The sequence below is a fragment of the Nicotiana tomentosiformis genome, chromosome 6 (assembly GCF_000390325.3).
Source record: "Nicotiana tomentosiformis chromosome 6, ASM39032v3, whole genome shotgun sequence".
Lineage (NCBI taxonomy): Eukaryota > Viridiplantae > Streptophyta > Magnoliopsida > Solanales > Solanaceae > Nicotiana > Nicotiana tomentosiformis.
In genome coordinates this window covers 145,112,318-145,125,818 of record NC_090817.1, presented here as the reverse complement: position 1 = coordinate 145,125,818, position 13,501 = coordinate 145,112,318, and the positions used below count along the sequence as shown (strand labels likewise).

At 34.8% G+C, this 13,501-nt stretch overlaps 2 protein-coding genes across 2 annotated transcripts; both read left to right on the top strand.

Annotated features, from left to right (window-relative positions):
- The first annotated feature begins 794 nt into the window (after positions 1-794).
- Positions 795-4,582, top strand: LOC104096987 (26S proteasome regulatory subunit 4 homolog A). Its single transcript, XM_009603468.4, has 6 exons — positions 795-1,352; positions 2,042-2,287; positions 2,732-2,901; positions 2,971-3,187; positions 3,322-3,462; positions 4,333-4,582. The coding sequence occupies exons 1-6, from the start codon at positions 876-878 to the stop codon at positions 4,414-4,416; spliced, it is 1,335 nt and encodes a 444-aa protein (XP_009601763.1). The 5' UTR covers positions 795-875; the 3' UTR covers positions 4,417-4,582.
- A 2,225-nt stretch (positions 4,583-6,807) lies between these two features.
- Positions 6,808-11,836, top strand: LOC104096988 (uncharacterized protein At4g13230-like). Its single transcript, XM_009603469.4, has 3 exons — positions 6,808-6,967; positions 10,172-10,321; positions 11,397-11,836. Exons 1-3 carry the CDS (start codon positions 6,905-6,907, stop codon positions 11,601-11,603), a joined length of 420 nt encoding a protein of 139 aa, XP_009601764.1. The 5' UTR covers positions 6,808-6,904; the 3' UTR covers positions 11,604-11,836.
- The last annotated feature ends 1,665 nt before the right edge of the window (positions 11,837-13,501 follow it).

Below are 13,501 nucleotides of genomic sequence, written 5' to 3'. Positions count from 1 at the left end.
TTACTCAAAAAAAAAGATGTTTTTACCCACTCAATCAGAGACTCAACCATCTCTGATGAAATATAAATGGTCTCAACTTCATCGAATTATATTGAAATGAATCCACAAAGAAGGTTGACAATTTATCTATTCAGCCTAAGATCAATTGCTGGCGTAAATAATGTTTGTGGTGTAGGTGCAATTTAACTTGTAATAATAAATTGTTTATTTTAGTTTTCACCTAATTAATTTACTTATTATCAATAATACCTGTAATTATTTTTCATGATGGCATCGAGATTTTCTAATTTCGATAAGGGGTTGTTTAATAGGAGAACAAGTTATCTCGAGATTATAGTATGATGATTAAATAATGACGGAATTATTTAGTAAATATAATTCTATTGGAAGATGTTTGGATCATTGGACTAAAAATAGGATATACGATGTATAATATAAACATGTAGCGAGATAAAGTTTTATTTTTATTTTTAACTAGAATTGTTTAAAATACTTTGAGAAAGTGCCTTGGAGAAGAGCATCTTATCATTTTAATGTTATCCCGAATTTATTATACTACAATGTGGGATAAAATAATACTGACATTGTGGGATTAATTTATTTCGAAATTACTAATTATAAATTTAACAATTCATCCAAATATAAGATAAAATAATCTTGCATTTAATCCCGAAATTATTATACCAAACGATGTGAGATAATTATAGATGTGAAACTCCATTCAAAATTAACCAAAAAAATAAAATAAAAACTCTATTCAAAATTACTCACGCGAATATCTATATCTTGGAAAGAAAGAAAAGCACAAACAAAAATCCGAAACCTATTTCGAAACCCCTTCCTCCACTCTCTCTTCTCAGTCACAGCTAAAAGTCATGGGTCAGGGAACACCCGGCGGACTTAACCGGCAACAGCCCGGCGACCGGAAGAACGACGGAGACAAGAAGGAGAAGAAGTTCGAACCAGCTGCACCACCGGCACGCGTCGGTCGGAAACAGCGCAAACAGAAAGGTTCCGAAGCAGCAGCTCGACTCCCAACGGTTACACCGTTAACAAAATGCAAACTCCGTCTCCTAAAGCTCGAGCGAATCAAGGATTACTTGTTAATGGAAGAGGAATTTGTGGCTAATCAGGAACGATTGAAACCTCAGGAAGAGAAAACGGAAGAGGATCGATCTAAAGTTGACGATCTACGTGGATCTCCGATGAGTGTAGGGAATTTGGAGGAACTTATTGATGAGAATCATGCTATTGTTTCGTCGTCGGTCGGACCGGAGTATTATGTTGGAATCTTATCGTTTGTTGATAAGGATCAGCTTGAACCTGGATGTGCTATTTTGATGCATAACAAGGTTTGTATTTTGTTTATTTTGTTGCTTTTTTTGGTAATATGTGATTGCCTCTTAGTTTTTAGGGTTTCACTAGTAGACTGAGGCGTTTGTACAATTTAGACCTAATACTGAGTAATTTTGTGATTCGGTTAGCTTTAAGTTCAAAAATTTAGGTAGGGTTATGGTTCTATAATTCTATTTGTTAAGTTCTGATATTTAGTTTTTTAGCTTTTAGTAAGTTTGGGATTTGGAATGTGGAAGCAATATGAAAAATTAAGTGACTGGAATTTATGTTTGGTATCACTGTATTGTAGGTGACTGATTAGTCATAATGCTAAAAGAATTCATTTAATCAGATTTTGTTACTTGTAAGGATAACTACTTAAGAGAGCTTCTAAGTTATTTTTATTAACAAGTTAGATGGTCAGTGATTTTGACTAGCTGTAACCTCCTTTATTAGCCAATTTACTCATTGTATTTAGACTCCAAATTTAGTGCCTTCTGTAGTACTTTTTGGGTAATTTATTTTTGATTTTTTATCTTGTTTGTTAGTTTGTTCAATTTGATAAGAGTTTCTCTGCAGGTTTATCAAAAAAAGCTGATAATTGTTCTCTGCAGATCTCTTCCTTTTATTCCTTTGAAGTAGTAGTAAAGTGAGTGTGTTAAGTCTGAGGGTGGGTCATTTTGACAATATATGTTTCCTCATTCAGGTTCTATCGGTTGTTGGGCTTCTACAAGATGACGTTGATCCAATGGTGTCTGTCATGAAGGTTGAGAAAGCTCCCTTGGAATCATATGCTGACATTGGTGGATTAGATGCCCAGATTCAGGAGATTAAAGAAGCGGTTGAGCTTCCTTTGACTCACCCTGAATTATATGAAGACATTGGTATTAAACCTCCTAAAGGGGTCATTCTGTATGGAGAGCCTGGCACAGGCAAAACCTTGCTTGCGAAGGTTTGTGAAATTTCTTTTTGTGTTTGCTGAGTTTAGAGATTTGGTTGAGCTTCCATTTTCACTTCCCTAGTTGGAATTAACAAGTCTTATAATGTAAGTGGAATTCTTGAAATTTGAAGTATATCTACTTCTTACAAGACTACCTGTGACTTGATGAGGGAAATGTGTAGCGAAGTTCGAATTTAGCAAGGTGGTTGTGGCACTTCACTATTTTGACTTTCGAGTGAAATAGATTCTGATACATTTCAATGTACATGTGCAAACAGTTGTACTCAACTAGTTATTAGGTGTTTTCTTATCTACTTCTGGAATCGAATGTCTCTCTAGTGCAAACAGTTGGAATCAACTTGTTATTGACCCTTTTTCCGTTACTTTTAGAATATGATGTTTCTCTAGCCCATAATATGAAAATACTCAAGCACTTTATTTAACCTTTTTGTTCAGGCAGTTGCAAACTCCACTTCAGCCACTTTCTTACGTGTTGTTGGAAGTGAATTGATCCAGAAGTATTTGGGCGATGGGCCTAAATTGGTCAGGGAACTCTTCAGAGTTGCTGATGATCTCTCACCTTCAATTGTCTTTATTGATGAAATTGATGCAGTCGGTACAAAAAGGTCTATTTCTGGCATCTGTTCTTGAGGTTGGAATTCGTGATGTGTGCTAATTAATGTGTTTGTTTTCAGGTATGATGCACACTCAGGTGGTGAAAGAGAGATTCAGAGGACTATGTTGGAACTGCTGAACCAGTTAGATGGCTTTGATTCCAGAGGAGATGTTAAGGTGATTCTTGCAACAAATAAAATTGAGAGCCTGGATCCCGCCCTTCTTCGGCCTGGTAGGATAGACAGGAAAATTGAGTTCCCTCTTCCAGATATTAAAACAAGGAGGCGCATTTTCCAGGTTTGTGCATTACAGTATTATTGTTTTGTAACCTTTTGACTTATAGAAAAGATTACTATTATTGGGAAACATACTTTGTGTGATGCTTCCTGGATTACATACCGTTTCGTGAAACATTTGTATGTGGTATGCAGATACACACAGCAAGGATGACTTTGGCTGATGATGTCAACTTGGAAGAATTTGTTATGACCAAGGATGAGTTCTCGGGAGCTGATATCAAGGCAATATGTACTGAAGCTGGATTACTCGCTTTAAGAGAGCGGCGTATGAAGGTGAGACGTAAAATGGGTAATCAGTTCAATTTATATTTCATGATAGGTAGGCATGCTCTAATATATGTCTAAAAAGCACCCCCCTCCGGGGGGTAGGGGATGGGTTGCATGTTTGATTCAATTTCAGATAACTTCTTTCTTTTGTTGGTATGACATGTCTATTTCGAGGTTTATTCATCATAGGCACGCAGTTCTGGGTTAGCAAATCCCACTTGAAATGAAATGCTCTTACTTTATTATTATTTTAAGCTTTGTGGAGTGGTGAGATGGAGTTTGATCTTATTTGCTCCTGAATAAGTGCATCCTCCGTCTTGTTATATGGTGTTATGTGCCCGAATATGTGCATTGTCCATCTTATTGTACTCATGCAGTTGGAAGAGTTGTGAAGATGGTCTGGAAAGACGAGGTTTATTGGTCAAGGAAATATAGACTGTAGATTGTAATTGATTCTTTAACATGTTCAGGATGTTGAAAAATGGAAGATATATTTGAGTTTCTTTTGGTATGTTGTAAATTGGACCATTAATTTTCTTTAGCATATTGATGTTATACTTCGTCAGCTTTGTGCTCTGCATATAAAATCCTTAACCTTAAAAACAAATCTTTGGCATATTGAAAGTTTAGTCTGGAAAAGTAAAAAGATTATGAGGAGAAGGGAAGATCAAATATCTAATTATAGTTGAATTGTGGTACTGTTCTTTACCAAGGCATAATATATTCAAAAATACATTTTAAATTTCCTGATCCTACTCCTGTTCTGTGGTCTGTGGTGGTCGCCAAAAATATCTGTTGTCTTTTGTCTGAAACTTTGGGGTTGATAGTTTACCTGGCGCTGTAGATTGTTGACACAAATGTATTCTATTTCTACAGGTTACTCATCCAGATTTCAAGAAGGCCAAAGACAAGGTCATGTTCAAGAAGAAAGAGGGAGTGCCAGAAGGACTTTACATGTAATCATAGTGTTTTACGTCTGTTCATCTTGTTCATGACTTTGATTACTCTGTTTTCAGTTAAACACTTTAGTTCTCTTTACCTATGTTGCCTTCTGATCTTCTGGCAAAAAACAAAATATTTCATTGAGAACATCTGGTTGGTTATGTCAGCCTCAATTTGCGCTTCATCCGTTTCAACATTAAATTATTGTGCTTTTCATCAGCCATTTTCATTGGGTGCTGAATCTGTTTTCGGTATCTAATTGGTTCCGAGTGCTTATAAAATAAGATAGCGTTCTGAACATTCCGAGGGGTATAAGCCAGTGCGCTTGACCATTCCTAGGGCAAAAGATACGTCGATTTGGAAATTGGAAGTGCTATTCTTCAGTACTTCCATCTGTTTTTAGAGTTGTCATAATTTTTATTTTGGGTACTTGCAATGTTGAGGGCAAAAGATAGATACGTACATTGCGAAGTGCGTCAAGGTTCCTTGTTGAGTTGTCTCACAAGATTTGCTATACACAGTTCGACGACCAAAAAGAGATCGGAAAGGGCACTTAATATGTGTACCTTACTCTTACCCTGGGTGGAGAGGCTGTTTCCAATAGACCTTCGGTTCCCTCCCTCCAAAGACTCCCACTTTGTTCTTGGGGTGACTTGAACTCACAACGTCGTGGAGGGTGCTCACCACTAGAGCAACCCACTCTTATCAAAGGTCCTAAAACATTAAGCTAAAATTTAAACAGAGTCACTAATGATATTAGTGGAAGTTTTTCACACAGCAGGTGTGGATTCGATTTCCATTCCCATTCACATTCCCGTTTTCCTACCTGAATCCCCAATGTAATGCAAGATTCTATAGAAAAAAATTCAATACCGGTATTAATTAGTTTTCCAAGTAATTTCTCCATGATGTATCTTACAGAGATTGTAATATGCAATGCACACGTTAAAGGGAGCCAATTAAGGCTGGGAAATTATTGACTATCTAATCTAATTTAGATTTTCTAATCAATAAGATGATAAAAGTGTATTGTTAAAATTTTGGTTTATTTTTTGATACCTCGTATATAGGGCCTTTTTGTCTTTTGCTTAACTTTCTTCTGTATAGAAACTGGCCAGAAAAACTTTAAAAAATGGCACCTCTTCGACAACATATATTCTATGCAGAAATGCATATGTCGATTAAGATTTGACTAGCATTGGACCTAAAATATACATTGAAAAAGGAATAGTGTGAATGTTGCAACCCCTTCATTATGTTACTATAATAACCTAAATTGGCCAACGAAGATCTGATTCAGCTCCTTTTATATAGAATGTATTTTATCATTGCAAGTAAAAAATAAAATTACCATAGGAGGTCTGTTCAGTTGATTTTCATACTATGAACATAATCTAACATAATATACAGTGTTAAAAGTATTCCAAAAAAGGACCAATTTTTTTGTATAAATAGACATTCCAAGACATACATGTTTGTACACAGAACGAGACAGACAGACAATACAGTAAAATGGCAAAGGGAAAGGTGAATGCTATTAACACATCTATTTTACTAATTGGATTTTTTTGTTTGGCTATTCTTTTGATTTCAAGTGAAGCAGCAGATGTGGTCTTTATAGGACAATGTTCTCAATTTCCAGATTGTAATGCAGCTTGTATTAAGGAAGGATATCAGAATGGCGTTTGTACTAAGATTGGTGCTGGGATTTTGGGTTGTTATTGTGCTGATCCTTAGTCAAATTACTTTTTAATTACTGCTATTTTATTGGTTCATGAATAATTTGTATTCTCCACAGTTTTTGGGCTGTTCCAAAATTCATATATTCAGTATGATCAATTAATATATACAAAGTCCTCTATATATATCCAATGAGTTCAATCTGTCAATTAATCCTTATCTTCTATGATTAATCCTTATTATGAACGTGGACTATTTCTCCTTTATATATATTTGAAATGCTAAAACAAGCAAAATGAATTTTGACAGAATAAATACCAAAAAACGAAAGATAAAGAATGGGGAATATCGAAAAAAACTTACTCACTTATATAGGATTATGCATTTTATCACTAAGTATGGTTATTTAAAGTATATCTTACTATCTCATCAATTTTCACCTAACAATGATAAATTATTATTTGGTGTAAGTATCGGGTATGAGTAATAACCCGAAAAGAAGAAAGAGATTTGTCAACAGAAAAAAATTGTTCTAAATACTCGATTTATTTATGGTACTATTTATTTGGTTTCTTTTTCCAAAGAAGGGAAAAGAAAAAAGAAAAAAGAAGAAGACGAGAGGCATTAAAGTAGACAGTGATCCGTGTATTGCTCTTGTAAGTTCCTAACAATGGTTAGCTTAAAGGAATTTTTGTCAGCCATGAAAACAGAGAAAATATTGGCAATTTTTCCCTATTTATAACTCTACTAGAAAGTAGACTAGAAAAAGAACAGAAAAACCAAATCAATTTCAAGAAACAAACTCAAAAAATTCAATTAGAGAGATATGGCAAGCATGACGTCTGCTCTTAGTAGAGTTTTTGTTAGTGGAGCATTCAGACCTTTCCAGGTTCTTATTGTCTTTTTTTTTTTTTTGGGTTTTACGTTCCAATATAACTTGAATTTATGATCTATCTATTGGATGTAAATCCATATTAAAGTTTTTGAGAAGGTTGGAATTCGTTACAATCCTTCTCGTGATCATTGTTATTTAGTGCCATACGCGAGATTTTGTGCAAGCAATATCGAATTATTATTAAATTATAACTTGGTCCGAGCGTAAGTTTGCGGAGGTTCTAAAGCTTGTCTTCGTGTTCCAAATATATATATATATATATAGCCGAAGTGATATCGATTGTGTAAAATGTGGCCTTATTTTTAGGCTTTTTTATTTGTGAGCCTTGTTGGCATATTTGGAGCCTTTTATTTAAGGTCTTGTTGGCCAAATAAATGACCTTGTATTTTGAGAGGATGTTGCCAATTGTTGGCCAAGCATTTCTTTCTTCTCTTTCTATATAATGAGGACTCTCTACTCATTTGGAAACACACCAACAAGACTTGAGTATTCATTTCTTGTTTCTTCCTTTCTTCCTTTATTAAGAGTGTTTTGTATGAGAGTTAGTGTTGGGAAGCACTTGTGTGAACCCTTTCTTTGGAGTGATCTTGCGAGGTTATTCCCTTAGGGTATTTGGGATTAATTAGAGTATTTACTCTAATTTTGTACTCTCTTTTGACTCTTATTGTTATAGTAAATTGCCCTTCTCCGCTTGTGGACGTATGTCACTTTGACCGAACCACGTTAAATTTGTGTCTTTTTTATCTACTTTAATTGTCGTTGTTATCAACTTCCATTGTCTTTGTTATTGCCATTATACAGTTATTTGGCTATATACCGCACTATCCGGGTTCCCGATCCTAATAAATTGGTATCAGAGCCGGATCTAACCGGGTTAGTTTCAATAGCCAAAATGACTCTAACAAAGACCTATGTTGAGAAATTTGATCGAAGTGCAAACTTCGTAATGTGGCAATTAAAGATGGAAGCTATCCTAATTCAGGATGGCTTAGACTTGGCATTACAAGGAAAGGAGAAGAAGCCGGATAAAATGACGGATGAGGAGTTTGTAGTCATAGATAAAAGGGCAAAAGCAGGTATCATTTTAAATCTCTCAAATGAGGTTTTACGTAAAGTTTCTGTAGAAACCACAGCCAAAGGCATGTGGGAAAAATTGAAAACCTTATATATGAAGAGGACGGTGGAAAATAGACTTTACCTGAAGCAGAAGCTTTATACAATTCGTATGGGTGAAGGTACCTCTATTCTCTCTCATCTTGACACCTTTGATTCCATTCTTATGGATTTGAGTAATATAGATGCTGAAATTAAAGATGATGATCAAGCCGTGTTACTGCTTTGTTCTCTACCCCCATCTTTTAAGCATATAAGAGATACTATGCTTTATACAAAGGATAATATCTCTTATAAGGATATTAAATCTATCTTAAAATCAAAAGAACAGATAGATAGTGATATTACTGGGGAAGCTAGTGGAACTCAAGCGGAAGTTGGCTTGTTTGTTAGGGACAAATCCGACTTTATATCCAGATACAATAATTTACAGTGTCACTATTGTCATAAGAAAGGTCACAATATCTCAGAATGCTATAAACTGAAAAATAAAGAAAAGCATAAAGAAAGAAAAAATGAGCACAAAAATACTGACACCGTCGAAGCTAGTGTAGCAACTGATGAGATTGAGGGAACTATATTTTTAACAACTGAAACTAGTTTCAGATTAGACAATGAGTGGATTTTAGATTTCGGTTGTTCATATCATATATGTCCTAGCAGGGACTTGTTTTCTACATATGATTCAGTTGCAGGTGGAGTTGTCCAACTGGGTAACAATGTTACTTGCAACGTTATTGGCAAAGGTACAATTCGGTTCAGAATGCACGATGATATGATGAGAACTCTACTGATGTTAGATATGTTCCTGAGTTGAAGAAAAATCTCATATCTTTGGGCACTTTAGAATCCCTAGGTTTCAAATTCACTAGTGAAGGTGGAGTTTTAAAAGTTTTTCAAGATGCTCTTGTGATCATGAAAGCACACAGATCTGGTTCGTTGTATACTTTATTGGGCTTCACTATTATAGGCCCTACTGCAGTTTCGGTATCAGACAACTTATCTGATTTTGATGGCATTAAATTTTGACATATGCCCATTGGGGCTTTTGCGGAGAAGGTGAAGCAAATTTACTATATCAGTCAAAATTATGCCAAGGTGGAGATTTATAAAAGGTGGCCTTATTTTTAGGTTTTTTTATTTGTGAGCCTTGTTGGCACATTTGGAGCCTTTTATTTAAGGCCTTGTTGGCCAAATAAATGGCCTTGTATTTTGAGAGAATGTAGCTAATTGTTAGCCAAGCATTTCTTTCTTCTCTTCCTATATAATGAGGACTCTCTACTCATTTGGAAACACACCAACAAGACTTGAGTCTTCATTTCTTGTTTCTTCCTTTCTTCCTTTATTAAAAGTGTTTTGTATGAGAGTTAGTGTTGGGAAGCACTTGTGTGAACCCTTTCTTTGGAGTGATCTTGCGAGGTTATTCCCTTAGGGTATTTGGGATTAATTAGAGTATTTACTCTAATTTTGTACTCTCTTTTGTACTCTTATTGTTATAGTAAATTATCTTTCTCCGCTTGTGAACGTAGGTCACTTTGACCGAACCACGTTAAATTTGTGTCTTCTTTTTCTACTTTAATTGTCGTTGTTATCAACTTCCATTGTCTTTATTATTGTCATTATACCGTTGTTTGGCTATATTCCGCACTACCCGAGTTCTCGATCCTAACAGATTGGATGACACTCTTGTACAAAGGTATCTCTGCCACATTATTGGTTGCTTCCACGATTTGAATCAGTGACTTATAAGCAGTAGCGGACCCGAAATTTTGTGCAAGCGGGTTCAATCTTAGAAGTACATAACTTTAGTCGTAAAATAGTAGTTGTCAAGTGAGTTCAAATAAAATATTTATACAAAATTTACGCAGTTTTAATCCTAATTTATACATATACACAGTATTATTTTTTGATGAAGCGGCTTCAGTTGAACCCGCTTGCCACCACGTGCGCCCACCACTGCTTATAAATCACACGGAGATAACTTTACCGGCTCTGCCACGTTGCTATTAATAATTCATATCGCCATTAATAAGGTATTTCTTTTGTTTAAGCATTAATTAATGTGTAATACATGAATTTGTGCAGCGGACAACTAATCGTCACCTAGCAACGGCATTTAAAGATGAGGCTCAAAACTCAGTACTAAAGGGTGCAGACGCAATGAAGCAAGGGGCTGATGCCGCCAAGAGAGCCAGTCAAGAAGTTAAAAACGAGACTGCCTCGGCTGCTGACGAGGTAAGATAAATTTATTTGCACGCAATGACTGACCCAAAATTTTATATAAGCGAATTTAGTAAATAAAGATATTAATTGATAATTGGAATATTACACGGCACAACAAGAGAGATTTATGCAACGCTTTTTTTTCTTTTTGTTTTATAATGCTACCACAAAATGAAAATTTTATAAAAGTTGAGGTTGATACCTTTTAAAAAAAAAAATGTTGGGCAAACAATTTAAAACATTAATTTACTTTAACTCAAAATATTTAAATTTGATCTACTTAATCAAATAATTTTACCTCAGAGAATTTAAAGATTTGTTAAAATTAAATAAAGTATCGGAGAGAATTTGCCTAAAATCTTATTTTGATAAAGTTGTATTTAAAAAAAAAAAGAAAGACAACAAGAAAAACAAATACATATAAACTAATAGAAACTAAGTATAATATAAGAGGACTTATAAAATAAACTAACAATTATAGTGTAACACAGTAAATAATTTAGCATAAACTAATTTAAGATTAACTAACAAAAAAATAATATCAGTTGTTTCAATTACATATTTTATCAAAATTTATGTAAGAACTTTCTAGATAATTTTGGTTTCTTGAAGTAATTAAATAGATGATATAATATAATTCTTACTATTTGATTTGAGTGAAAATATCAAATTTAAACTAAAATAGAAAACAAAGATTAGAAAAAGAAACACATGAAGTAGGAGGGAAATAAACTAACGGACCTTTCTCAGCCAATTAATCAATCAATATTTGTTATCAACCAAAACTCTTTATAACATACTTGTTTGTTTCCATATATAGTCTTTTAACTACTATTATAAAGTGCTATTATAGAAAATATATATAATGATATAACATAAAAAATTAATTCGAAAAATAACTTGACTGTTACAGTAAAATATTGATATAAAGGATGTCTGTTATAAAAAGGTATAACTGTATCTAGTCACCTTTAATGCCATTTCTAATGATACGATTATATAACATGTTATACTATAAGTATTACTTATCGTTTATAAATTATTTCAAGTTATCAATTAATACTTATTTTAGATGTGTGTATGAAAGGCAATAAGCAGGACGAAAGCAATGGGAGATAAGGTGGCAGACACAGCACAAGACGTGGCTGGAAAAGCAAAACACACAGCTCAACAAACATGGGATTCAGTTAAGGAAACCACACAAAAAATGAAAGATACAGTGAAGGGAAATGCTGAACAATCCACAGAGATTATAAAGGAAAATGTTAATAAGAGCATGAACACCAAAAACTGAGTTAAACTCTCACTTTTCAATACACAGAGAGACATTATCTCTTTCTAATATTTTCTTCCTTTTTCTGATGTTTGAAAAAATTAAGATTTGTTTTTTCTTTAATTTTCAGCTAGCTGAAACCGTAGACAGATCAGAGTTTGCGAGTTTGATGTATTCGTGTAGTTGGAGATATATGACTCCTCTATGTTTGTTTCCTTGAGTATATGGTAAATATAGATTGATTAATTATTGCATTCTGATTCTTTTTTGTATGACTTCTTTTTCTTTTTAACCTATTAGAAAAGAATAACGATATATATATATATATATATAAACTATTTAACTCAAAATTTCTTATGTTAGCTATATTGATATATTTTTATAGCCGTAAGAATGTAATGATGTGTAAAATTGTGTTCTTCGAAGTACATTATACATTTTGAACTTAAAAAAAAAAAAAACAGATATTTTGCTGTCCAAAAGAAATTGGAGGTGCGTGCATGGATGCCACGTGGCAAGAAAAGACTGTATGAGAAAGTCGAAGACGCTCACGCCCAGTGAATTTCATATTCTCCTTTAAATCAATTGACTTTACTGAAAATATGAATATAAAGATTTGATTGAAGGATGTTAAATGGTTTTAAGGATATGCGAATTAATTTTATACAAAATGATAAATTGGATTAAAATGAATAAATAGAAATACAGTAAGTTCAAACCACGCGGGGAGGATGTCTTCATCCTTAGTGAACTATTTGCCCTCGATCCAGGCTCACAATAGTCAATATTGATGAATAAAAGAAAAGCTTAGAATAACAGTGAAAATAATAGTATATTGCTTTGGAATGCGTGTTACAATGTGCTTAATGACTTATCAGACCCCCATTTATATAGTAGGGGAATCCTACTCTAAGTATAACTCTATAAAAAGTAAAAAATCTTTTGTTTAATTAATTGCCGGTTCTATATCGATACGTGTCGAGATCCACGCCGTAATATCCGGCCGGTCACGGATATTATAGCCTCGTGTTGGCCGTGCTTGATTGCCCGGCGACGCTCTCCGAAGTCCTTCAGGTTTTAGGTCGATCTCGAATCATGACTCCGATATTATCGTGGGTCGATGGTCGGCCCCTGTACTCTGACTCGAGGATATCCTTGCTTCGATTCCGATCTTTTGCAATCATATCTCGAGCTCGTTTTACCCTGTTGGAGGCCGAAGTGTATCATGAGCCCGGTTTTTACCCATACACAGATAGTCCCCTCGTTTCTCGGAGAGTAAGTTGATGAGAAACGACATGAGCGTCCCGATTCCTTCTTCGATACACCGAAACATAAACGGCATAAAACCTATAATGTCTCGTCAGTCATGTCATAATGACATTAAATGTATGTCAGCCGCTGGTTGGCTGTCCCTAGAGGCGAAGCGTCACAACACCACTATAAATAACCCCTATTTCGTTCATTTTTTACTTTACATTAAACCGTCTACCCTCGTACCCTCAGGATTTCACTACTCTCTTTCACATTCTAGCATTTTTACCTCCGGTATTCGATATTCCTTTGAAATCTTTACTCAACATCCACTCAAGCCAACATATCTGAGCCTCCAGTTTTCAACCTTTTTTCATCTTCTTCAAGCTTTCTCTTAGAACAATGGCTAAAACCTCAAAATCTGTCCCCCCAAAAGGTTACTTCTACCTCCCAAACAACTGCCGGAACCAATGAGACCACTTCCGATGTGGTCGACCTCGGGAGATCCGCTGCTAACGCGGCCATCGACGAACCGTTTCCCGAACCTCCCTTGAAGATGTTCATTCCCGGGGGTTGTTCGATTTTCGTTGACTTCAAGATCGAGAAACCCTCCACGGTGCAGGGTCGATGCGAGGATGCATCGAGGTATATTTGCTCGATCACTGAAG

Excerpts from the sequence above, each read along its gene's own strand:
- LOC104096988 (XM_009603469.4), top strand. The coding sequence starts at position 6,905 with ATGGCAAGCATGACGTCTGCTCTTAGTAGAGTTTTTGTTAGTGGAGCA. Across the intron at positions 6,968-10,171 it reads GAGCATTCAGACCTTTCCAG|CGGACAACTAATCGTCACCT; the intron begins GTTCTTATTGTC and ends GAATTTGTGCAG. Across the intron at positions 10,322-11,396 it reads CTGCCTCGGCTGCTGACGAG|GCAATAAGCAGGACGAAAGC; the intron begins GTAAGATAAATT and ends TGTGTATGAAAG.
- LOC104096987 (XM_009603468.4), top strand. The coding sequence starts at position 876 with ATGGGTCAGGGAACACCCGGCGGACTTAACCGGCAACAGCCCGGCGAC. Across the intron at positions 2,288-2,731 it reads GCAAAACCTTGCTTGCGAAG|GCAGTTGCAAACTCCACTTC; the intron begins GTTTGTGAAATT and ends CTTTTTGTTCAG. Across the intron at positions 2,902-2,970 it reads GATGCAGTCGGTACAAAAAG|GTATGATGCACACTCAGGTG; the intron begins GTCTATTTCTGG and ends GTTTGTTTTCAG.